At 39.4% G+C, this 25511-nt stretch overlaps 1 protein-coding gene across 4 annotated transcripts in view; it reads right to left on the bottom strand.

Annotated features, from left to right (window-relative positions):
• Ppargc1a (PPARG coactivator 1 alpha) overlaps positions 1-25511 on the bottom strand; it is a 640090-nt gene that overhangs the window by 18146 nt on the left and 596433 nt on the right. For all 4 annotated transcript variants that reach the window (XM_060365319.1, XM_060365320.1, XM_060365321.1 and 1 more), the window contains 8 exons: positions 24246-24440; positions 22041-22163; positions 20963-21167; positions 17051-17096; positions 16868-16941; positions 2688-3603; positions 2086-2190; positions 1803-1923 (listed from right to left, as the gene is read on the bottom strand). In XM_060365319.1, coding sequence (XP_060221302.1) covers positions 1803-1923; positions 2086-2190; positions 2688-3603; positions 16868-16941; positions 17051-17096; positions 20963-21167; positions 22041-22163; positions 24246-24440 — 1785 coding nt within the window. The remainder of the gene's footprint in view (positions 1-1802; positions 1924-2085; positions 2191-2687; positions 3604-16867; positions 16942-17050; positions 17097-20962; positions 21168-22040; positions 22164-24245; positions 24441-25511) is intronic.

Raw genomic sequence — 25511 nt, 5'->3', positions numbered from 1 at the left:
CATTTGGATCACTCCACGTCCTCATTCAAAGGGAACTAATAAAGACTGTCTTGGTCAAAGAATTAAATCAACATTTGAGACACAGATGGAAGAGAGGGTGAGGTTAAGAATGCTTCTGTCTCAACGGGACTAACGTTAAATTGCTAGATATTTTTAGAAACAGTTGAACCAGAAAAAAAAATCTCCCTTTCTGCTTTTATTCTAATTAAGTATTTAGACCTAAATTATTTTGATAGGCATAAAATAAATGCATATCATTTATCTACGTATTTTTGATTAAAACATTTATCTGGCTTTGATTAGAACTGCACTGAATTTGGCTCAAATGAGCAAATAATACACTAAATTTAAAAAAATCAGGAACCTTATAAGATATGAATTTACAATTAGTAGAAGCACTGAATCAGCAAACACTATGTCATTGTATGTTCTCTCAGTATGTTTCCCTTTTGTAATGAGTAGCTGCGATGAGTGCTGTGAAAAGGCTCTGTAAACTATATAAAACTCATAATGTGAGGAATGATAATTATTGAACAGGCCACTAATTAAATGAAATGATGTTAGAAAAGTTGAAATTTTCACTTTCATTAGTCCTCCTAAGTGTGAACTAATGACACTGGCAAATCTTAACATCACAGTTTATTTGAAAGTTGAGGAAAAAATGAGGTAAAGTGTTGTAATTTTCAGAATGCCTTTGATTCTATCCTTAGCAGATGCAGAGCTAAAGGGCAGTGAATACCCAGAACTTCAATATAACCATTCAATTATTTCTCACTTCTCTTTCAACCTAACCAACCTCTCATTTAATCTCTCCAATCTAGCAGGTGACTATCTGCTAAGACGATTTGACGCCATCAGTGATATGTTTTATACAGTGAGTTTTATTGTTTTATCCATGCTTGATGATATTACTGACTGGTAATATCCTGGTACCCCAGGAACCCAGCTCTAATACCTTCAGGGCTTGGTTCTTATATGCAAGATATGTCAAATGCCGCCTTGCACCGAAGTGACTCGGAGCAGCTAGCACAGACAGGCAGCAGGTGCAATGAACCAAAACAGTGCCATAGCTCATCGATTCACCACGGCTCCCAGGAGCACTATGTTGGGAAAGACCCCAAGGCTCTGTGGGACCTCAGAGGGACAGAGTTACGTGATTGATTAAGAATGTCTGCCATGGGCATGTACTGGATTTTGACCACCAGAGTGCCACATTTTTTTTTTCCATCCAAGGTCTATGATGCTTAGTAGCATGAGAAAACTTTGGATTCAGATTGCATGTGCGCAGCTAGTGAAGGACAGTATTGGATTCCAGAGAAAAAACAAGTTCAGCACATGAGCATCTTTACACAGGAGCATCAGAGTGTTAGGTGAATGAATTCACCTACCCCACAGTCCGATGCTGGCTCAGCAAACTTAAGAAATGTGACTTTCTTAGCCAGACTTCCTCTAAGACTTTATGTGGAATATGGACTCTCCCCATGCTCCATTCAAAGAAAGAAGCAATAGGATGCAGCTCATAAAACACATGTTCTCCAACTCCTATTAAACCAAAGACACCTCTTTCTCTGTTTTTCCAAACAAAACTTAAAGTAATAATAACTTAATAACCCAACTATAATGAGAAATATACTGACACCATTTCTTTTAAATAAGAAGGTCTTAAGACTCTGATACTTTAAAGCCAAAAAGTTGCTTTTTTTCCACGTTAACAAAGCATTAACTTTTGATTATTGTTCAATCTGAAAAAAAAAAGTCACAGAGGAAAAGAAAAGAAAACAAATTAACTCCACACTGCTTACAATTGCTTTCTGCTTCTGCCTCTCCCTCTGCTTGGCCCTTTCAGATTCCCGCTTCTCATACTCTTTGCGGTATTCATCCCTCTTCAGCCTTTCGTGCTGATATGCTTCATAGCTGTCATACCTGGGAAACACAACTTCATCATTAAGATGACCACCTCCATTTGCATGAAACGGAAAAAAAACACATCAGCATTTGGGGAGGGGGAAAAGAAGAGTTTGGGGTGATGTCTTGCCATCTAAAGAAGGAGTTGTTGAACTGAAGGAAAAGGGCAGGCCTCATTACCTGGGCCTACGGCTGTAGGGTGACCTTGAACGTGATCTCACATACAAGGGAGAATTGCGGTGTGTGCGCTGTCTGTAGTGGCTTGATTCATAGTAGTAGCAGGATCTGGGTGAGAGCAGAAAACCGAAACAACGTTTGCAACTGCCTCTTGGCACAAGTTTCCTGGGACCACTGAACATCACTGGTTTGCCTTTTCTTTGTTAGCAAGATTTTCCAGTTAGAGTTTGACATCAGCTAATCAACCTAGACACCAAGAAGTGATAGATTCCTTCTCTGTGTCTCTTACTAATGTTTCCATGGCTCAAGGGAAGGGTACACTGTCATGCTTATCTTATATGGATCTCAACTCTTCCACTCTTCCGGCACAGGGCTGCTTTTTAAGTAATGGAAAAAGCTACTCAAGCAAGTTTCTTACAAATGGTTCTCTCTTTTCTGATTGGCCAAGGCAGAGCACTCAGAGCTGGGCATGTGAAAGAACATGGAGAAAGGGGAAGAGTTAGCTGAGTTTGTTAGCTGAGCAGCTCCAGAAGACCTACCCTGAGGTTGGATATTTTCTACAGCTTCCTGGGAAATAGTCTCCAGGTGGGTTTCGATAACCTTACCTTGAAGAGGATCTACTGCCTGGGGACCTTGATCTTGACCTGGAATATGGTGATCGGGAACACGACCTGTGCCGAGAAAAGGATCTTGAACGAGAGCGCATCCTTTGGGGTCTTTGAGAAAATAAGGATTTGGGTGGTGACACTGAATCTCGACACGGAGAGTTAAAAGAAGAGCAAGAAGGCGACACATCGAACAAGGAATAGGACTGCGTGCCATCCCAAGGGTAGCTCAGTTTATCACTTTCATCTTCACTGTCATCAAATAGGCCGTCCATGGCTAGTCCTGAATTTATAAACACAGGTAGTTTGGAGAATTGTTCATTACTGAAGTCGCCATCCCTTAGTTCACTGGTCTTGTCTGCTTCGTCATCAAAAACAGCTTGACGGGGATGACCGAAGTGCTTGTTCAGCTCAGCTCGGATTTCCTGGTCTTGGAGCTGTTTTCTGGTGCTGCAAGGAGAGACCTGCTTGCTGGCCTCCAAAGTCTCTCTCAGGTAGCACTGGCCTGAATCTGTGGAAGAACAGATGTGCCCCTGCCAGTCACAGGAGGCATCTTTGTAGTCTAGTTGTCTAGAGTCTTGGAGCTCCTGTGATATGTTAATGAGTATATCTGATTTGGAATTGATTGACTGACAGTAGTCATGGTCACCAAACAGCCGCAGGCTGGGCCGTTTAGTCTTCCGTTCCTCGTGTCCCCGGCTGAGCACTGAGGACTTGCTGAGCTGTGCATACAACTCAGATTGCTCCGGCCCTTTCTTGGTGGAGTGGCTGCCTTGGGTACCAGAACATTCACTGTACCGGGCCCTCTTTGTTGGTGGTGGCACCACGGTCTTGCAAGAGGGCTTCAGCTTTGGAGAAACCTTAAAAGGGTTATCTTGATTGGCTTTATGAGGAGGAGTCGTGGGTGGAGTTAGGCCTACAATGAAAGAGAAACAAAAAGAAATGTAGGGAAATGAAGAGGGAAGAGAAACAGGTAATGTTTTTCAAGGATAAATAAATTCCACAGCTTTTCTTAGATTTCAGACCATCTTTAAAAACGAGTGGAGAAGAAGGGAACTAAATTCATGACAAGGCTTGAAAAATAGACTCTTCTCCTAGGCCACTGTCACCCAGCAAAGACTGATGGACAATGCCAGGCAGCAGTGAAGGCTGTGCTATTTTGTATTTCAAGCATCTATGCTAACAAATCCTGCTGCCTAGAAAACAGGAATGTGTCACTGCCAGTTGCTTCAGAAGCAGGTGTCACCAACACTGGCATTTTCAAGGGTGTTGCTAGAGTCACTTAAAGGTTATCAATGTGTTGGGATTTGAGAATCATGGAACAGCCTTGGTGGCATTTTCCCACGAGGAATGCTGCAGGAAAAAAAAAGAAAGTTGTTCAAGGCTATTAGAACAATCAAGAATCTACCCATGGGCCAATATTTTAAAAAATAAAAAAGTGGCATGACAGCAAATCTTGTTCAGGGTGGAAATTATGTACACAGACAACGTTGAAATAGGTTCAGTGAAATAGGAAGGTCCCGCTGTACACAGGGAACTGGAGCCCCTCCACAACTTGAGGGCGATGAGTCCCTGTCTCCACAGTTCATTAACTTAGTAAACCATGGCTAATGTAGGTATAATACATTCCTGTAAGCATAACTAATACATTCTGTCTAAAATATGGTTCTGCAACAGAAAACTAACTGCAAAGTGATTGTAAATAGTGCTGTGCCAAGGGACCATTTTATTTAGAGCACATTGTCACCGTGGGTGATGAGACAGAAGGCCTGAAACAACTCTTAGCTTGCACGGAGTCAGTTCCTTGTCTGCCTTACTACAAAAATGTCTAAAGCCAGGGTAGGATGATCTGAGGCACAGTAGTTACCTCCGAGTCTCACCTATGAATAAACTATTCATTCCATCCTGCCCAGAAGGAACTGTTGTGAAGCTCCACTCTCCAAGGAACTTTGAAGGAGGGCAGGCTGCAGTTCAAATGGCATTATACTTAAGGGAACATTTTACAATAGATTTTCTACTTAGGAGATGGGTGAATGCTATTCAGAAAGAAAGAAAAAAGAAAGAGAGAGAGAAAGAAAGAGGAAGAAAGAGAAAAGAAGGAAAGAAGGAAAGAAAGAAAGAAAGAAAGAAAGAAAGAAAGAAAGGAAGGAAGGAAGGAAGGAAGGAAGGAAGGAAGGAAGGAAGGAAGGAAGGAAGGAGGAAAGAGGGAAAGAAAGAAGGAAGAAGCAAAGGCTTCAAACCCAGTTAACAAGCCTGGGGTGTGACTCAAGGCAACTGTGCATTTCAAGGGGAAAAAAAGGTCCTACCTTGCTGGAAAAAATGTAAATATGTCAAGAACCAAGTAGGTCACAGAGAGCTACATGCAATTTTGATATAAACAGGAAGATGCTGTCTTGTTCTCCTACTTGATGATAAAGATATGGAAGAAAGTTTTTTTTCTTTTAAAAAAGGGATTTTGTACCAATTGTAGGCAGTTTTTAGCATGCTGAGCTAATTATCTCAGTGAAGAACAGGGGGGAGCATCAGAAAGACAAATACAGACATGGGCACTCTTCTTTTGGGCTCACCTGAGTTGCACAGAAACGGGCTTTGCCCATGTGCTCACGCTCTGCTTCAGCAGGGAAGCACGTAACGTTTTCCTTCATGAAAGTTCTCTGCCTTGGAGGTGCATGTTCTTTGTTCGATGAGCACAACAACTTGTTTCCATCCTAAAAGGTGCCTATTCCTTTTCCTCCTTGTTTTGTTCATGCTTTGAATTGCTCTGTTCTCATGTAGAGATTTCTACTATAGGGTATCTTTGGCTACTAGCACAACACTAAGTAGTACTCATGCTCAAAAAACAAAACAAAACAAAAACAACAATGACAAAACAGAGAGGTCAGGTTCTTGAATACTCCCCATTAGAGCCAAAGGTGCTTATAAACTGATGATGAGGGATTGGAGAGATGACACAGTCAGTAAAAGTGCCTATTGTGTAAGTAATTTAAACACACAAGGACCTGTGCTTAAATCACCAGCATCCATGTAAAAAGTTTGGTGTGGCAGAATGTACCCATAATACTAAATCATAGTTGTTAGACACAAATGAATGCCTGAAGATCATTGGCTGGAATGCCTAGCCAAATCCATGAGCTTAGGTTCAGTGAAAGACTTTGTCCCCGAAACAATAAATAAATGAATAGACGAAAACTAACTAAGTGTGAAGAGTGACTGAAGAAAGCCATCTGATTCTGAGCCCTGGCTTCCATATGTACCTGCATCAATGTGCACCACACACAGGTGCCAACACCAACAAATATCTATAGGACATATACACCCTACATCACACAAACACACACAAATATACACACAAATTAATGAGTAAGCTGTGTAAGTGACAACAAGTGCCAGTCAAATAAAAACAAACACAGTGAGCCTTGTCCTAGAGAGAATGCCCTTCAGCACCCAGAACCCACCTGCATAAAGTTCTTTATGCTCCTTCAGTTTAAGGGGAGTTTTACTTTTCTAATGACTCCTGTTTTTGGGTTATCTCACTTTGCATGTACCACATGTCTCTGAATCTCTTTGTGTTTTGTTGTTGTTCTGTTGTTTTGGTCTTTGTTTTATTTATTTACTTTGGTGTTCCAAGACAGGGTTTCTCTGTGTAGCTTTGGTTGTCCTGGATTTGCTTTGTAGACCAGGCTGACCTTGAACTCAGTGTGATCTGCCTGCCTCTGCTTTCCTGAGAATAAAGTTTGCACCACTTGGCTTGCTGTTGTTGTTTTTCACAAGAATCTTACCACTTTTGCCACAGGGATCATGAGCGCTTTGTAGGATGCTGCCTGAACTTAAGTGTCTACAGTTTATTTTACTCATTTTCTCTCTATATATATCTATCTTTTTTTTTTTTTTTTTTTTTTTAGTTTCTCTCTGAGTAGTTGGTCCCACATGTCAGTGGCCTAAGAGCCACTTAGGAGGCTGGTTACACATTTTAATGAGATGGTTCCCAGACCACATGCTGAGAATCAAGGTCTTTGAACATCTGTGTAGCACGTGGCCTTTACTCCAAATATCTGTGTTTTGACTGACAGTCCAGATGTATAAAAAGAAACTCTGAACTTCAGAAATGCCAAATTAGGCCACTATAAAAGAGAGACTAGTTCTAAAAATACCTTGACTATCTAGGGATTGTAAATATAGAAATTCTTTTACACTTGAAAATTTGAAACCCTTGTCCCGGTATCTAAAGCTCAATATTGTTTTATGGTTTTCCAATGGTTCTTGGATGTACGGATTCCTTGATCATACTTCATTTAGGTTAAAGACAAAGCTTTTCATGTTCTTCTAATAGGAGACCCTCTGCCACTGAATAGTCATGCACAGAGCACCTACTGTGTGCCAGATGCTCCACATCCAGGCACATGATAGTTCTTTTTAATAAAGAGACAGTTCTTCCAATTTTGAAGTAATTATGCTTTTGTTGTAGATATGCTTTAAATGGATGGAAATGCTTTGGGAAAACCAAATGTGTGAGATGAGTAAAAACATCAGGGCTGTGAATTTCTGTTCCCATCACCTGCTGAATCAAATGCTACTTGCTCATCAGATGGAGAACAGTTCACTGTTGGTGCATGGGAGGGTAGGGGAAAGATTTTAAATAATTCACTATTTTCTTTAGATATTTTACCCAAACTCCTATAATCAGACTATATCTCTACACAAGACTGAAAAATATCATGGATGACAGACTTTGTATCACCCCGTGCTTAATTGAAAATCTATTTCCAGATATAGTTGAGGCCTAAGGCAAACTAAAAGAAAACAAAAGCAAGCCCAAAGAACTTTTTCTTTTATTCCTTTTAGTGTTGTGTCAAACTTCTAGGCATTGCTGATGGGACAGGTTACCCTTTTTGGCCCTTGAATCAGCTATATTTCTCTAACCTGACTTGCTCTGCCCACAGTTTCTTCCCCTGTGGTTCGGGGGAGGTCAACGCTCAATTCCTAATGCTCAATTCCTTTGCTCATCTTTCCACTAATGGCTGGACTCTCAATTTCATGCCACAAGCCTAAATCAACAGTGCTAATGCCTCCCATAACCTCTGGCTCCTTCCCTGTGTGTTGATTTTTCTGGGGAATGTGTACATTTTGGTGTTGACAGTACAAGGTATATTCTATGCTCTCTCTTGAACTTAGCAGGTTTTGACAGATTTATGTGAGGACAGATGGCCATTACAGGCTGAAGGCTGACAAGAGGCAGTTCAGAGCATTGTTAAGACACTTGCACAAACTCTCAGCAGTGCGGCTCCGTGCAGAATGTAATTCAGACTATAGCTTTTTTATTGCTGCCTATTTTCTTTTGTCAAAAGAGCCTGCTGTGCAGAGCAACAAATGGCTGCTATTACCCAGAATGTAATGGGTGTCAGACAAATCACGTAACACAAACAATCAAGAGTATGTAGGTCATATTTCAACAGAGCACAACCTTAGCAATATTTATGATTACTGCATTGAAATGTGCTCTATAATAAACAAGTACCTCTACATCACTCACACTTCTGCACTTCTGCACAGCCGATCCAGGAGAAGTGGCACACACTCTACAAGTCATCGTTTTAAACAGCCCTTTTATTTAAGGAAAAAAAGTCAAAGACAAGTTTTGTTTAGTTTTGGTTTTGTTTTGCTTTTCATTATGTGCCATGAAGTGATTTTCATGGAGCAGCTCTCCTCGGAGTTTGTTGTTTGAATGACTCTGATAAATAGGAAGGCGACTGCCCTTTTGCTTGAGCCCCAGTATCCACCTAAATTCTGGAGGACTTTTTTTTTTTCCTTACGTGCGTGTGTGCGCACATGCTCACATGCAGTTTATAGCCTATCTCAGAATGGCTTGCTCACTCTGCAGTTTTCTTCTGAGTTAACAGGATTTTGCTTGGGTTGTGTGATAATGTAGGGGTGAAGGAAAAACAGTGAGGGCTTACCCTAACTTAGAAGTTCAACAAGATGGGAAGGTGGGGCAAAGATAAGCAGGTCTCTTTCCTGTGTGTCCCAGGGCTTCAGAACTCGGGGAGCATGTCAGGAGAGCATAGAGATGGCCAATACAACAGGGCTGTAGCTACTGCTATAACGGGCACTGAAGTACTTGGCTGATCCTGATTCCTCTGATGTCCTCTGTCCCTTGCACAATCCCCAATAGTCATTCATGAACCACAAAACCCACCCACTAAAGTGTTAATACTTGGCACAGTTAGGCCTCCTATGCATGGTCCTCATCCTCTCAGGCCAGCATCTGTCCACACTGAGTAGGAATTCCCTGCCTGACATCATGAATTATTTTGCATATCATGCCTAACCATTAGGGATGGAACTGACTTCGCAGAAAAGTTTCGAGACTTTCTTACAAAAAGTACCTAGTATCCCAATTTTCACTTGTAGAATTCAAAGAAAACGTTATTGTTTGCTGTCCGTTAGGTACTTCTCCCAACGTGGGTTGGGTCCCTGGAACGCAGTCATCTACCACCAAACCCCAAAGCCGATGGGAGGTTGGGAGTTACTTTGTTATCCTTGGCTAAAAGAGCCAATGGGATGCTATCATTTCCAGAAAAGTAAACAGAAGAAGAAAGAGTGGGCACTATAGGCACCGGGCTGAGGTGAATGAGGCTGAAAATAGATGATAAAGAATAACATTCCTGACAATCAGAGCAGCCAAAACTGCACTGGGCTCCAGAGAACATTTGCTGGGTCTCCCTTTCTTGAGTTGTTCCTAAATAGAAATGGATTAAATAGCCTGCCAAAGTCAGTTTGCACTTTCCTTTTTAAAAATGACATGTATTCGTTTTTAATGCATGGGTATGGCAGCACACGGGTGTGTGCATGTGAGTGCAGGTGGGCCTGCATGGACAGGTGTGTGCCTGAGTGCTCCACAACATGGAGGTCAGAGAAAAACCCACAGAGGCTGGCCTTCCCCCTCCACCACAGGAATCTCGGGGATTAAATTCAGGATGTCAATCTTAACAATAAGTGCATCAAGCAATGAACCGTCTCACTGGCCCACTTCCAAATTTTCTATAGCTGCTTTTGACTTTTTTTCCTGAAAAACCACTGGCTACTGTTTAAAGTTCATTTTTGTCTCTTTTTCTCAAAGCATATCAAATGCGGAAGAAATAGTAACCAAAAGAACATGTTGCATGCACTGTCAATGATTCTTTTTTTAAAAAAAAAAATAATGATTCTTCTCTAAATGAGAAATTTTAAATAGAAGAAATTAGACATTGATTGGGTAATATATGTTTCTTTTAATTACAAGTTCACTAAAATGCACTTTGAATGATTAGTTATTTAAAGGAAGGGAACAATGCTCAGTTAAAAAATAAATGACAAAATAAATAAATAAATGAATGAATAAATAAATAAATAAGACATCACAAAATGCAGATGGAGGGCCCAACCCCTCAAAGGACATCTATCACAGAGCTGCTAGAATTTGGGATCATCACAAAAGAAGGGGCACAAAGATTGTAAGAGCCCGAATAGCAGGATGACTGTTCCAGAATCAAATCTTGCTGGATATGGCATGGATGAACCCATGAGCTCAAAACAATATGGCTGCCTGCACAAGACCTGAATAGATTGCACCAGTCAACATGCCAACAGGAACAGCAGAGTTTCACAAGGTGCCACTTACATAAAAGAAGTACAGGCTGAGGGAAGTAGATGCAGTTGTTTAGTTTCTTCTTTATTTTTCATGATTGAGACCTCAATCCTAAGTGGTTAGCCCTAACTAAGGGCAACCCTAATTGCACCGTCTGTGTGTGTATGTCTGTGAGTACACACGCATGCATGTATATGTGCACATGCGTATGTGCGTAATATATGACAAAAATAATCATAGAAGGACATGAGTTTGAGAGTGTGGTTTGAGGAGAAGTTGGAGCTGGAAATGATGCGAATACGTTGTACTCATGTATGAAATCCTCAAACAAATAAAAGAATAACAAATCAAATTAACTGCATGTCCACTCCATTTAAAACATTGCAGCCAAATATTGTGAATGGAGGAACTATGGTCGAGCACAGCGGTCCCAGAGGGAAAAGACAGCTGATTACTTTAGTCTGCTTATTTTCCATCAGTTATGAAACAGCTCGGTTGCTTTAACAATGTTTATAGTGATAACCAAAACATGTACACATATACATAAAAGTTGGGGCCAGTCACTTTGGTCCTTAACCAAGTTCCTTCATGTGTTGTGTTTCAAACCATCACCTTGTTAAGCTGAGATTGCTTTGCCATTTCCATTCAGACACAAAAACGTGTTGGTAGTGTCTGAAAAATCTCCATATGCAATAGATTTAAATGCCTTCTGCCACAAGAGCATTCTCTTTTCTCTCAGCTTGCTTTACTAACAACAGCTATTTTGAAATCAAATTAGTTTTTACACCTGTAAAAGAGAAGAGTTTTTCTTATCAGCCACAACGAGCTAGCTTAGGACAATCACAAGAAAGTCAGAGCAGCTGGCAATACCTAATAAAACAAACTCCCTATCTCATCCCTCCTGCCTCCCAAAGATGTTGCAGATGGGGCGCACACATTATTCTGGAGGTCTTAGAATTCTGTTGAGTCTTTACATTTCCACTTAAATGTTTGGGGAAATTCACTAAAAAATTTTAGAGTAAAGTAAAAGAAGACATGAGGAGGGTGAATACAGCAGTTTCATGTAACTTCTCTGTCTCAACCAAACAGAGTAAGCATGGAGATCAAAGTTCAACAAATCAACTGTGTGGATGTTGTTTCTACTTCATTCACCCCCTGCTGCACCTGTGGCAGACATCACTAATTGATCATGACATTCCCACTGAGTACAAACTTGGCCTTAGAATCTCTCCCAACACAGTGCTTCTGGCAGCCAATACTAATCAATGGCCCTTGGCAAGGAGGAGAGAAAACTATTTAACATAACAGATTCTAACTACTGCCTTTAAAATCCAGAAAAGAAATCTACACTCTAGTCAGACATAGCTACTTTGAACCCAGAGTTCACCAGACAACTACTGTCAACATAAAGCTTTTTCTTAGATAATTGAATGGGCAGATATTCAAAAAGATATCATGTTTAATGTAGCAGGGAAGAATCACCAGTATTGGTGGCTGTAGAAGTATGTGTTGACAGAATCTGAAAGATCTCTTGCTGTGCCTCTATTTTCTAGATCCTACACCTGTGCCAAAGGCAGTCTTTATTCAATGCTTGCTGAAGTAGGGGTGGAGTAGTGTGTGCCACAAAACAAAATAGAAAATATCATAAGTGAATTTGCCAAAGAGGCTGTCCACAGAGACTAGCAATGTTAGAGGCAGCTGAGACTTGAGAACTTGAGAAACAAGGTGAAACAGCCTCAGTGGATGCTAATAGGAGCTGAATGCTTACACAATGTGCTGACAGTCATATTCAGACTCGTTTAACACTCTAGAAAACGCAGTCACTGAGTAGAGCTAGTTTGTCTGTGGTCAAACCCGGGTTCCATATAACTTCACTAACATAGGCTGCCTCTTCTATCCTAGTAGTGTATTTTCATTTTTATCTTTGTTGTTGATAGAGTTTAAATTCAAGGTGAATTACTTGCAATTGTCTTTTTTTGTAGGGCAAAAACTGGTTACATACTGGAAATATTGTATTTCTACTTGTATTTTGTTACTTTGAGTACAAAAGTAGTCTTTAATATAACTTTAAAACTGAAGAATGACCAGGGGCACAGCACAGTCTTAGCAATCAAAAGGTAGAGAGGAAGAAGTGTGGGTTCCTTCCTTTCTGTAGTCTCTTACTGAGTTTGTCTCAATAATAAGCTTACATTGCCATCTCACCATCTTTGACTCTTCACCTTCTTGCTTCTCTCTGTCCACCCTGTTTCAAACTCCAAGGTAAATATTTTCCTTCCTTAAGACTTGCCAAGTCAGCTGAGTTTGCTGAAATCCCAGTTTCCTTCAGTCTTCTTCTATGGGTCACCTATGCTATTCACTTGAGTGATGGCACTGCTTTTACACTCCTTCTAACCCTTACTAGTGTGCAAAGTTCTAAATCTTCCACGAAAACACTTCCTTAAACTTGAGGGTTGGGGTGTCTTCGATGACTCCTTTCCTCCTTTGTAGTCCCTGATTCCCAATGTTTGCCATAAAGCAATGCATTCTAGTGATAATTATGGCGGGCAGAAGATAGGCATCACCCACTACATGGAATTCTGGCCACATGCGGAATAGTGGATGTGGATGTTGCTATCAAACCCTTCCCACACCCAGTCTCTCCTGTATACTATGAGACTCCCCCCTCCACACCTTTCAGCTCCTCCTCATGTTTCCTCATCAACTCATCGCAACTCTCTCTACTGTATAATACAATTTGGCTCTAGCTTAGCCTCCTTGCATAGTTACTGACATTATGCTTAGCAAACTAAAAACAACCTTTAGCCTCATTTTTCTTAAAAGTGCCAAAATATTATACACACACACACACACACACACACACAAGCTGTTTTCCTTTTGTGCCACTTATCAGTTAACATTCTTTTCTCAATAAGCTATTAAACCATATGTCAAACTTGAGAACAGTTCCTTGGTACCTCCTATGGCCAGATCCTGTTCTCAGTACCAGACATGGAATTGTTTCCATGCCTCATACTGATTGTATTCTCACCAAGGCCTCACATATTGCCAACAATGAACAGACAAAAACAAACAAACAAAAAAAAAAACCAAACAAACAACCATGGTAAATTGGTTTCCATTGTACCAAATAATCTTTCAGTGATACAAAGAATCAAGAATTTAATTAATAATATGAATATAAAATTCTTGACAGAAATAAATGTACTATGTAAAATGTTAAGCATGTCTAACATCCATAATGTAATTTTCACCTGTCATTCCATAGTGTAGACTACTAAAACTCAGATTTGTTAGTAAATTATTTAAGACTAGTATTTCCCCAGCCTAGGCTGTGGAATGAAAATTGGTGGTCCAGTATTTGCCTAGTAAGCTGAAGGATTTTCATTCCTCCCAAATATTCCAAAATGTGAACAAATAGGTATTAGAGAGATGACTCAGAGGTTAAGGGCACTTGCTGATTTCCCAGAGGCCCCAGGCTCTGTTCCTAGCACTCTAATGGTGGCTCACAATTGCCTGCAAGTCCAGTTCCAGGGACCAAATACTCTCTTCTGGCCTCTGCTGGTTATACATGCATATAGTCAACAGATACACATGTAAGCAAAGCATAAAATAAAATAAAAATATAAAGATAAATAAAATCTCAAACTACACAAAAATAAATAAAAGAGTCTCCCTAATGGAATAAATACAAATTGGCATGAAAAAAATCTGATATCAACCTAGAAGTAATGAAGCATTGATGTCCTCTTGGCACTGGTGGGGCTATAAGGAGAAATATCCTTTTGCAAATCAATTTAGCAACGTATATATCAGAATGTCCAAGGATAAGTAAATGCTTATTTTTGCATTAACAACTATTAAAAACCTATTTTGAAGATTTTTAAGTGTATGCACAAAAATTTATCCCGTAGTGCTGTTTCAAAGTAGTAAAATTGTAAAGCAGCCCAAACATCTAAAAGTAAACATTTGAGAAAACATTTCTATTTATCTAATCAAATGACTATTATATATTACTTTTATATTCTGATAATAGACTTTGAGGTGGTACAAAAAACAGCTTATGTTAGGTGGAAACTTAGGCTGTAACATTATATAAGCATTCACTGACATACATATGATCACAATCACATGTACGTAGCTGTAGAAAACAATGCTATTAATATTTTCCTTTTAGAACTATGAAGAATTGTTAAACTGGATTATATCTATGACATTTCTAATTGGCTGACATTATTTATACTCAATAAATTCTTTAATGGAAATCCAGGCATTGATACATAATTAGGGAAGCTCTCTTGCCCCTTTCAGAAACAGAGAAACGAACTTCATAAGTTCTGGACACTCCCAATTAATAGATCCATTTCAGCTGAACTTTTATTGAGGTGCCCAGTGCTGTATCTTCTCAAACCTGCTAATATGTGTTGGCCCAGTGACTGGCATTCTGTAAGATGACAAAGTTTTATATAAGCGAATGGATTATGAATACAAAATTTGTTGCTATTAAAAGACACAATTAATGTAAATTTCTAGAACAGATACTGTCAAATAAGTGTGTGTGTGTTACTGCAAAGCACTCAAAAATTTTACAAAAAATCAAGAAAAACGATTTACACTCAGATTATCATCCTTCAGAAATCACGAAGTAAGAAGTAGAAAACTCTATGATAGCGTTAGTATGAGCTGTGCAAGAAAAGATGAATGGATTCGTGGTGAGCACACTGAAGCCCAACACCATTCTCTCTGTCTCCTAACAAAAGTGGGATATTTGAATGGATATTTACATGCTTCAAGCAAAAGTAAAATGAAGAATTGTATATCAGCTTTTCATACAAACTTACCAATTATTTGTCTTTGCTGGTCAAATAAGAAGGCCTCTCAAACAGATATGCACACACTAAAGTTCTTTCTATTGATGTATATAAGTTACAGTTTATTTAAGAAGTCAAGGTAACAGTTAGAGAGGTGGTTCAATGGTAAAGAGCACGTGCTGCTCCTCCAGAAGACCTGACATGTATTTCCAGCACCCAAGTCTGGTAGCTCACCACCACCTGTACCTCGAGCTCCACAAGGATCTAATGCCCCCTTCTGTATACCATGGGCACCTGCACTCACGTGCACAAATCTACACTCATACACATATAAATGTAATTTGAAAAACTAAAATAAAATGTTACAGAAAGAAATGAAGTTATGTATATGCTTGCAAGTGAATGCATGCATGAATGTATGAATGCATACACAAACCTGTTTGTATATTTGTGTGTGTGTGTGTGTGCGATCTGCATACACACACTATTTATAGGCCATGAAATTAACTACTCTGTTGCCTGACCAAACCATGCAATCATGCAGTAGACCTTTGATAAGAAGGTAATTTAGCAAACTCAAAGTGTGAAATTAAACTTAGCAACAATGACTGTGGTGCGTGTAGGCACCACAGTTCTGGTTGAAAGCATCTTGTCTAATTTACTCTTCCTTTATCCTTATCAGCAATGCCCAGAGCCAAGGACTTTCTGGTCTAGACCTAAGACTCACTCCTTGGTGGATGTCAAGAGCCTCAATCTAAGGCACCATTTACACTCAGAAGAGTGTTTAGGAACTCTTTACTTAGTCTAAGAGTTTGTCTTTAGCTACTTTGCCTCTGTGTGATACAAGGACTAGATAGAGGAGTTCAAAAGTCTCAAATGACGGAGAATGGACTCTTGTTGAAAAATATACAAGAACATTGTGGCTTGTGGAAAGGCCATATTTTAAATCTTCTCCTTTTCAAGAAAGATAAAAATTGTGTGTGTATTTATATGCATAAATATATAGATAGATGAATAGATACATAGATAGATAGATAGATAGATAGATAGATAGATAGACAGATAGATAGATAGACAGATGGAAATATATATGATAGCTTCGTGTTACTAAGTATGGCAAAGAGTGAGAAAATATTATACATCAAGTACTGGTAGTTAATAAATCTGAATTCAAGCATTGTCTGGATTGCTTTCTATCTTAGTGCCCTTTTACACATTATTTAATATCACTAACTCTTCTTTTCTCATCTAAAAATTGAAAAAAACTACCTCTATAATAATGAGGTCTCTGTGGACTTGACTGGAACCATTTAGATGTCTGGCACAAATATTGGGTAAGAAATTAAGGATGTTAAGTTCAAAATACAATGTATAATATTCTCAAAGAATTTACAAAAATATTGTTAGTTTTAAAAATGAGAAACTGGTAAAAAAATAAATGTTCAGTTCTCCTCCTACTAATGTTTTGGTGTCTTAACCTAAAGTAGTGTTTTTTGAGACTCCATAACAAAACCATCTATCAGAAGGTCTGGGCTAGTTCTGATAGCGAGCAAATGCTAGCTCTTTAAAACATTTCTCAATTCAAGATTTCTTTTGTTTTGGTTTTTGTACTAAGCAACCAAAGTTACTTTGCAGGTAACTTCTTATCCAGTTCCACTTGTACTCTCTTCAGTGATCCCACCTAAATCATAGCCTAGCTTCCAGTACGTATTTCACAGAGAGAGGCTCCAACTGAAATAAAAGCTTACCTGCAGTTCCAGAGAGTTCCACACTTAAGGTTCGCTCAATAGTCTTGTTCTCAAATGGGGAACCCTTGGGGTCACTGGAAGATATGGCACATTTATAAAAACAAACTGAAATGGAGTTGCTGTAGCCAAATGTGTTAGAACCCCCTTCCCTTTCTGAAAATGCTTGCACTTCTTAATACTTACTTTGGTGACTCTGGGGTCAGAGGAAGAGATAGAGTTGTTGGTTTGGCTAAAGGAAAGAAAAAGAAACTAATTATAAAATAGTGAGTCTTTTTCAGATTGACTTTCTGCTATACACAGTTGGAAACAACCAGGCAACTGGAAGAATAAACTAAAAAAAAAAAAAAAAAAAAAAAAAAAAAGAAAGAAAGAAAGAAAAAACCCTAAATGTTGGCTAAAATTCAGACTATAGTCCATTATGCTAAAACAAACTCCAAACAGCATTTGAATCAGTAAAATAGCATTAGGAAACACACACAATCACAGAATTTTCCAACAAATGCACTATCTCGTTAAGGACACAAAATTTGCATCATACCATCAAAGAGAAATATTGTTTTCTGTTTTTAATTTAGAAACACTACATGGTTTGTTTAGACAAGGAAACAGCAGAGTAACTACAAGGTGACAGATCGTTATGAATATTCAGTTGATTTTACTCCTAAAATGTACAGTTTTATATCTAGCCCTGAGAATAGAAAATTTCTATGAGATGTCTAAGGCTCAAGCAATAACCATCCTATTCACTGAAAATTAGTTGAATGATGATGACAAATTGTGGACATCGATCAAGAAGGCTTAAATGGCATCTGCATCCCAAATATGATAGACAACTGAAGAGATCATATTTTTCAGTTAAAAGATCAATGGATGTTTGTTTTTTTTTCTAAAGCTCACTATTCTTTTCGCTCCTTGAGTATCTCAGAATCTTACTTCCTTAGATGTCTTTTCTCAACAAGAACTGCATGAGCAGGAATCTTCCTGGTCTAAAATGTTAACTACTTGTCCATGTCAATCTTGTACTTTGAGTGGGAAGAAAATAGATGATGAGAAATATATTATGTATATATATGCTTATCTATGGAGATGTATGCATGTAATCTTTTGTCCATTTTTTTTTGTTAACTGCCTTCAGAAGGTCAAGAGGTAGTTACATGTGTAATGAGGATCATATAGTTGAAACAAAAAGGGTCTCTGCAATAGTTTCTTACTTTATGGTTGAATACTCTGAGACACAAAGATGCTAAATGATGCCTACATGGCCATAAAACTGAATCTTGCCAGAGTTGGACACTATGACGTTTCCTTCCTCCTATTATCAAAAGGAATTGAATTCAACGCACTTTCAGTTAATCAACCCTCGTAATTAAGGTCCTTTGAAATATAAAAATATTATTTATGTCCAAATTAGTCTGGAATACGGTACTTTACATGAAAAATAGTATTTACATATTTAATTTGTAGATTAGGACTTAGTTTTTAAACAATTGAATAGTAAGTATATCATCTATCCAATGTGCATCCAGAAATATAAAGCTCATGCTGTCTTCTACAAATTAGGTACATTGATTAATTGGCTTTTACATATATATAGATAGATGAGCTGATTGTACATTAATTTTTGAGTATGGCTAATTTAATCAGCCTTTCAAAGAGAATGAATTTATGAACAGATTTTACTCACTTTTATGGTATTTTGCTAATAGCCAGAATAATTTACACAGGTTCTATAGAAAATACTACCTGATAAGGAACAGAGAGCTAAATCACAGAATAAATGTACATTGAATACCAGAAATGGGGATGTAGAAAGGGCATGCTAAATTCTCATATAAATGTCTTCAAACTACCAATAGCTAGATACAGGGAATCCTGAGAGCAACAGAGGGAGAAACCTGGTCACAACCATGCTCGATGCCAGCAAGGAAATGAAAGGCCTACAAAGGGTGCCATAGGTCCTCCAGCCACTCTCAGAATGGAAGCCCTGACTGGACATTGGCTGGCCATGCTATCTCATCAGAACCACTGATTTCATTGACAGAGATTTGCACTAGTGCTATTCCAAGGACTTCCTGACCACAGGCTGCTAGGACCCTCACGTTACTCTTTCTGTAGATGCAATTTTCGATTAAAGATGCATGTCAGTGAATGAATGAATGAGACCCAGCACATGCCATTAGCAAGGTAATTATCCTAAAGAACCAAAAAGTACATGATGCTATGACGTAACAAAGAGGAGACCAAAAGGCCAGTCAGGAACCCACCAACACAGGAAGAAATTCACCAAACTATCCACTTCACAATAATCTCTGACTGTTCATGTGATTTCTGCTTTCTAATTTTGAATAACCTAACTAATCTTGGAGGGTATGCACCTACTGGTTATTAATAGCAGGCCAGGCTTCATTTATCCCAAGCTTCTAATAACTATGGGATTTCTTTTTCTTTTGAATCAGCAGGCTTCGTTCTGGGATGAGCCTTTTAGGCCTTACCACAGATCTATACTTCAAAATTCTGCATATAGCTGGCCTCCTTCAGAGATTCCATCTTCCAGGGGACTGTTTAATTGTTCAATACCATGGTTTGTAAAAGTTTACAGTAATATTTAATGATAAGAGAACCTTAAGAAAATCTCAAAATCATATCTTAAAAAAGATATGAAAAAGAGAGGGAGAGGAAGAGAGAGAGGAAAAAAATTAAATTACATGCCAACTGACCAGTTGACCAGGTTCCTGAACACAGGAGATTAAAGAGCCTGAAAATCTTGATTCAGCTCCAGGAAATGAACGTATGTCTGGGAACTGGTCAGGAGGAGTCAAATAGATTCTTTACTCATTCACTAGACCATGTTCAGTGGGATCCTTTTCCTAAGTCTCCAACATCATTTCCTCTGCAAACACAAGACTAACAGGGCAATGATAGAGCTTGCAGTCAGGGGCCAATCCTGGCAGAGGGAGCTGAAAGGGCATTTGGCCCATTTAGTTACATTTAGCCCCCCAGAGACACAATCAGAGATGAACAGCAAATTTGCCACATCCACCAAGGAAACAACAAGCAAACAAACAAAAAACAAACAAACAAAAACTACTAATGGAGAGCCAACTTAAACAACTAAAAGAATATTCCTAAAAGTCCTGTAAGGTAGGAAGCCAGAGGAATGATAAACCCAAAGAAAGATATCCTTATTAAAGTCATGAGCGGCAGCAGCAGCAGACCTATATGAAATGATCATGGTTTAAACTAGCCAGAAATTACAATCCTGTAGCTGTAACTTAGAGAACCATAAACACAAGAGAGGGATGTTTGTAGTTACTAGGGAACCTGCCTGCTAATACCACACGATTCCAGGTAGAGAGCAGAAGCTGGGATGCTTTAAAGCAACAATTTCTTTCAGCAAACTCTCTTTCTGCTTCCTGAACTTCAACATTTGGAAGGCGAAGAGGTGATAGAGAAAACTGTATCCCTGCCAAGAGAGATTTTCCCCAAATCACCGAATCTGCCTCGGAAGCATCAGCCTCCTGGCTACAGATGGGACTTATAAAGATCATCCCAGATGTTTTGTTTAATCTAGGTAATATTTTTTAAATACAAAGGGCAGAGGAAATCAGGAACTTCCAAATTCTTACATGCAAAGTAAAATCTGTGAGCATAGCAGGTGGTCTTACAAAGTAAAAACAAGAACGCACTTAATCAGAAAGACTACATAAATGCTATTTACTGCTTCTCAAGGTAGACGGAGGAGATCTCCAGTGTCTCGTTTTTATCCACGACTGGAAAGGGAAGAATCAAAGAGTCCCGTAAAGAACTGGCAGGCAATTGCATACAACAGTCAATGATCTCAGTAACCCAGACGTGTATAAACCTCAAAGGTGCTGTAATCCCCGCGGCCCCATTCCACCCTGCTAACAATGCGGTGTCTTTCGGAGCTTGTTTCTCAGTGCCGCCTCGCAGTAGAATGGGACACATTCAATCTGTCCGTGGAGGAGCCTCACCCCCACCCCCTTGCCCCAGACAAACACAGATGGGGGGGTGAAGCACAGGGTCCACGCGCTCAGACTTCACTCAATGCCCCTGCTGGCTGCACTCCGTCCCTACCTTGAGCATGTGACGACTGCGATTGTGTATGGGACTTCTTTTTGGAAGCGCATTTGTCTCTGCTGCTGTTCCTGTTCTCTGTGGGTTTGGTGTGAGGAGGGTCATCGTTTGTGGTCAGATACTTGAGAAGCTCTGAGCAGGGACGTCTCTGTGGCTTTTGTTGTTGACAAATGCTCTTTGCTTTGTTGCCCCATGAATTCTCGGTCTTAAAAACAAGGCATAAAGAAAGCTAAAATTAGTGAAGTGAACCTTATCAGAATGGATATAGGTTTTCTGAAGAGATGAGATTTTTCAGTGAAGTGCTCAGTCTAAGTGTACTGGATCTATGAGCTGTGAATAATTGTTTGCAGAACAAGGAAGAAAATTACATTTAAAATTCCTAAATGCCATTTATGCAGCTTTTTATTTCATTTCTCCTATATCCCGATGCTCATAGTCAGCAACATGTAACTAACAAGACCCTACAGCGCCTTTACTGTGAGTAAAGAAAAAAAAAGCTGCTTTAAACCTTAATTTACCGCTGATTGCTGAGGCCCAGTGTTCACAACTCTCTAAAGTACCCCTTAACGCTCCGCTTTCGCTCAGAGCGAATGGCAAGACAAACATTGTTTAATACAGCCCGCTAACTGAATTACGTCTTTGCCAGCATTTTCTCCAATTAATGGCAGAGACGAATCTTTCGCAGTGAATCTGAAACAATCTTTCTCAGGTTAAACAGCTGGCAAAGCAGCCACCCTGCATCTTAAAGTCATCCACAGACCACAGCTACCAGACTACCAGTAAATCGTGCAGACCGCTGCTTGTATTAATCAAGTGGGGAAAGAATTACACATTCCGAGCATCAGAAAAACAGTGCATAGGAGAACTCATCCTAGTTTCCCCAACCCCCAGTGGGGGCTTTGGAGACCCACTTCGTATCTGCTACCGCCCTCGAGGGAGCTGCCCACCCCGGCCTAAATTAATACATCCAGACTTTATGTCTGTTACACAGAATCATACAACACCCATTCCCCACCCCTGCCCCAACCCACGCCACCCTGCCTCTGCTTTCCCCTGTATTAAAATCGTGCATGCGCACCTTAACAACTGCAGGGTTGGTTCTGATCCTGTGGTTGTGGTTTGCATGGTTCTGAGTGCTAAGACCGCTGCATTCATTGTAGCTGAGCTGAGTGTTGGCCGGTGCCAGTAAGAGCTTCTTAAGCTAGATACCAGGAAAAGGCAAAGTAAGAAAAGTTATACATCTTTTAAGCTTCAAACTAGTGACTGAAAGTTGAATATGTCTAATTATATTTTTCTAACTATATCACACCTTAGCACAAGAATGGTGCTAAGATTTTTAGCATCACAGTATGACCTAGAAAAATATTTCCTTTTTTTTTGTTATCCTCAATTTTTAAATTATTTTTACATAGAATAATGATTTGACAATTCCTAAAAAGATTTCCAAAACAGTACTGCACAGGGTAAGGAAGGCCGCCTTGCCCACCAAAGCTGTGGAGGCCGAGTTAGAATCTAACACTTCTTCTCTATGTCCATCAAACTCAGAGGACAATCAATGACAATGTTTTCTGAACCATGTTTCCTAACTGAATACATAAACTGATGAATTAAAAACGTGGATTTCAGCAGTGTCTATCGCTGGAGGGAGAAAGAAAAGAATTTTTCTTTAGGCTGCTCAGCGGCCTAGATGTAGCTTGTTTGTGTCTTTGCTTTGGGAGTCAGGGCCTCCTCAGGCAGCTCTGACGCCGACTTCTCCCTCAGCCTCCTAAGCAGCCACAGGTGCGCACTGCACTGCCCAAGCTTAGCACTTCCTCTTTCACCGCCCCAGCTTCTTCCTTTGGATGAGCGACTCTCAAGAATCTTCTGATCTGACGTGTCAGGTGTCCTTGACTCAACAACAGTTTGTTCCCAGTTGAACAAACCATACAGATTTTCATCTGCAAATCCTTGTTAAGAAATTGGGATAGTAAACCACAGGGCTAGTGACACATGGAAGGCATGTGAGCGAGGATAAATTTACAGGTGTAATATTTTCCTCGAGAGCAGAAATCGCAGAACACAAGGAGGAGACAAGCAGGTCTTCATATGTTCATGTAGAGTTCCTTCAGACTTAGTGATATGAGAGAATCAACCTCCAAATAGCATGCCAGGATATTTTATTAATGTTAGAACAATGGCATTCCATAATTTACACAGCATTGCTCTTCCATGAGATTTATGGCAAATGACAAATGGCTATCATAGATGAGGAGGCGAACTGCACTCAGAACTAATAAAATTCTGGTCAAGCATTTTGTTGAAAAGAAAACTCACTCCTCATGGCCAACAAATTCCCTCTCCATTGCCTATCACAAATTTCAGTAACCTGGGCTGCAGACGAGATATTATTTTTCTATCTTCATAAAGAATGCTGATCTAAAGTCCTAAACTATAGCATAGTGCCTGACTTTGCAATTCTATTTGTAGAATCATATGTAAAGACATGTAAACATTATTACAAATCTGTAACAGCAAAACCATGGAAAGAAAAAACTAAGTATCTCATCATAGTGGATTTCCTAATAAGTCATAGCATCCCCATACAAAGGATATTATGCAACCACTGAAAGTTCTGCTTATGCTGAAACCATACATACAACAAAAACAGATTTGGCAGGTTGTACTTACGTATTTGTGCATGCATACACACACACACACACACACACACACACACATATATATGTGCATGTAGCAATAGTAATTGAAGAAAAATAGGCTATTAATTAGAGAATGGTGAGAGCATGGAAAGGTTTAGAGAAAGGTGCCTAGGAGAAGATGGAAGAATGATAGAAAAGGATTAAATTGATAAAATTCTATTTTAATTTAAAATGTACAAAAATAGATTTTGAAAAATAAAAAAAAAATCAATGACATCCACCTTAAATCTTAAATTAAAAAAACATTTTGATAAGATAAGGTTTTAAAATCACAGGTGAATGTTTAGTCTTTTCTTTCTAGATCTCTCTATGCCTTTAACATGAACTTTAACAATTACAAAACATTCAATCACATACCAACAGTAAAAGATTGTTTTAATAAATATCTTTCATTATACCATGTAAGAAATGTATTATTAACACTTTTAATAGAAAATCACAGAACTGGCAAATCTAGGCTGGCTTATGGATTTCTTTTCACTTTGGTCTGAATTTAAAATCCAAACCTGATCGTTCCTACACAATAGTCATGCATTGTGCAGCCCAGGCAACTCTGACCACTGTTAAACAGTAGGAACGGCTCTTACTAGAGACGGCTCTTCTGCCTCCTGAGGTGGAGGGGTGCCGTCAGGCATGGAGGAAGGACTGGCCTCGTTGTCAGTGGTCACGTCTCCATCTGTCAGTGCATCAAATGAGGGCAATCCGTCTTCATCCACAGGGAGACTGTCCAGTGTCTCTGTGAGGACCGCTAGCAAGTTTGCCTCATTCTCTTCATCTATCTTCTGCAGAAGAAGGAAAAAAAAAAACAAAACAAAACACAGAAGACATGAGTGAGTTGACAGGGGGAAGTAGGCACCATGATTAATCCGAATAGGTTGAACCTGTCCGGGTGCGTGAGGAACCTGTACAATTGAAATCTTAATGCCCACATTAGAACACAAAGGATACGTTTTCTTCCAACTCCTAGCTCATGTTTAGTCTGAATCATATGATTTCCAGCATCTACTGATTTTGGAGCTATCCGTTTTGGCAACCTGCTAGGTTGGTCCTTAATACTGCTGCATGTAAGTCTGCTGTATTCATGGTCATTTTCACATCCTTATCTTCAGCCTCCAACTTAGGAAATATCAGACCTTGAGAGAATTTTAAGCATCATCTAATCTTCATATACAGTTCTGAGATCTCCAACACAGTATGCCACCCCAAATATTTAGGTAACTTTTCACTTGAGTACCATCAGAAACTTGAACTGTACTAAGGGAAGAGCGGCACTTCTATGACTTCAATTATAATGTCATCATTGTGCACTCCCAAGTCATTTACATCTCTCCCTGACATCTCTCCCAACTTAAGTCATAAATCTCTGCCTACTGAATACTTCCACCAAATAACGACTCTCTTGTCTCCAAAACCCAAACTTGGGACCTTCCATAGCAAAACTGTTCTCTCTCTAAACTTCTTTAGCTTGGCTATCAGTTCTTCAGGATTGTGCTCTGGAATGCCTGGGCTTCTTATTATGAAGTCAGTCGCTAAAGGGAAACCTTTCTTTAGCGCTGTATCTTGAACAGACTCATCTCTCATGCCGGAAGCATAACTCCAGGGTGATAAGATTTTTAGTAGGGGCTTCTGCAATGTATTGTGACTGGCTGTCCTTCTGCCTGAACTCATTTTCACTTACGTTCACACAAAGCTAATCTTGAATTGTGCCTTACAAAGACATTATTGAGGACATTACTTGGGGATGTCACGGTAAGGACTGAAGATAGAAAGAGAAATGAGACCAAACTCTACTGGAAAGGAAAACAGTCTAAGGACACATTATATAAAAGACAGCATTAGTTTGGTGTCCTTGT

Source organism: Meriones unguiculatus, chromosome 12, assembly GCF_030254825.1.
Source record: "Meriones unguiculatus strain TT.TT164.6M chromosome 12, Bangor_MerUng_6.1, whole genome shotgun sequence".
Classification (NCBI taxonomy): domain Eukaryota; kingdom Metazoa; phylum Chordata; class Mammalia; order Rodentia; family Muridae; genus Meriones; species Meriones unguiculatus.
Note: the sequence above shows the minus strand (reverse complement) of the source record. Positions and strands in the feature narration are given on the sequence as shown.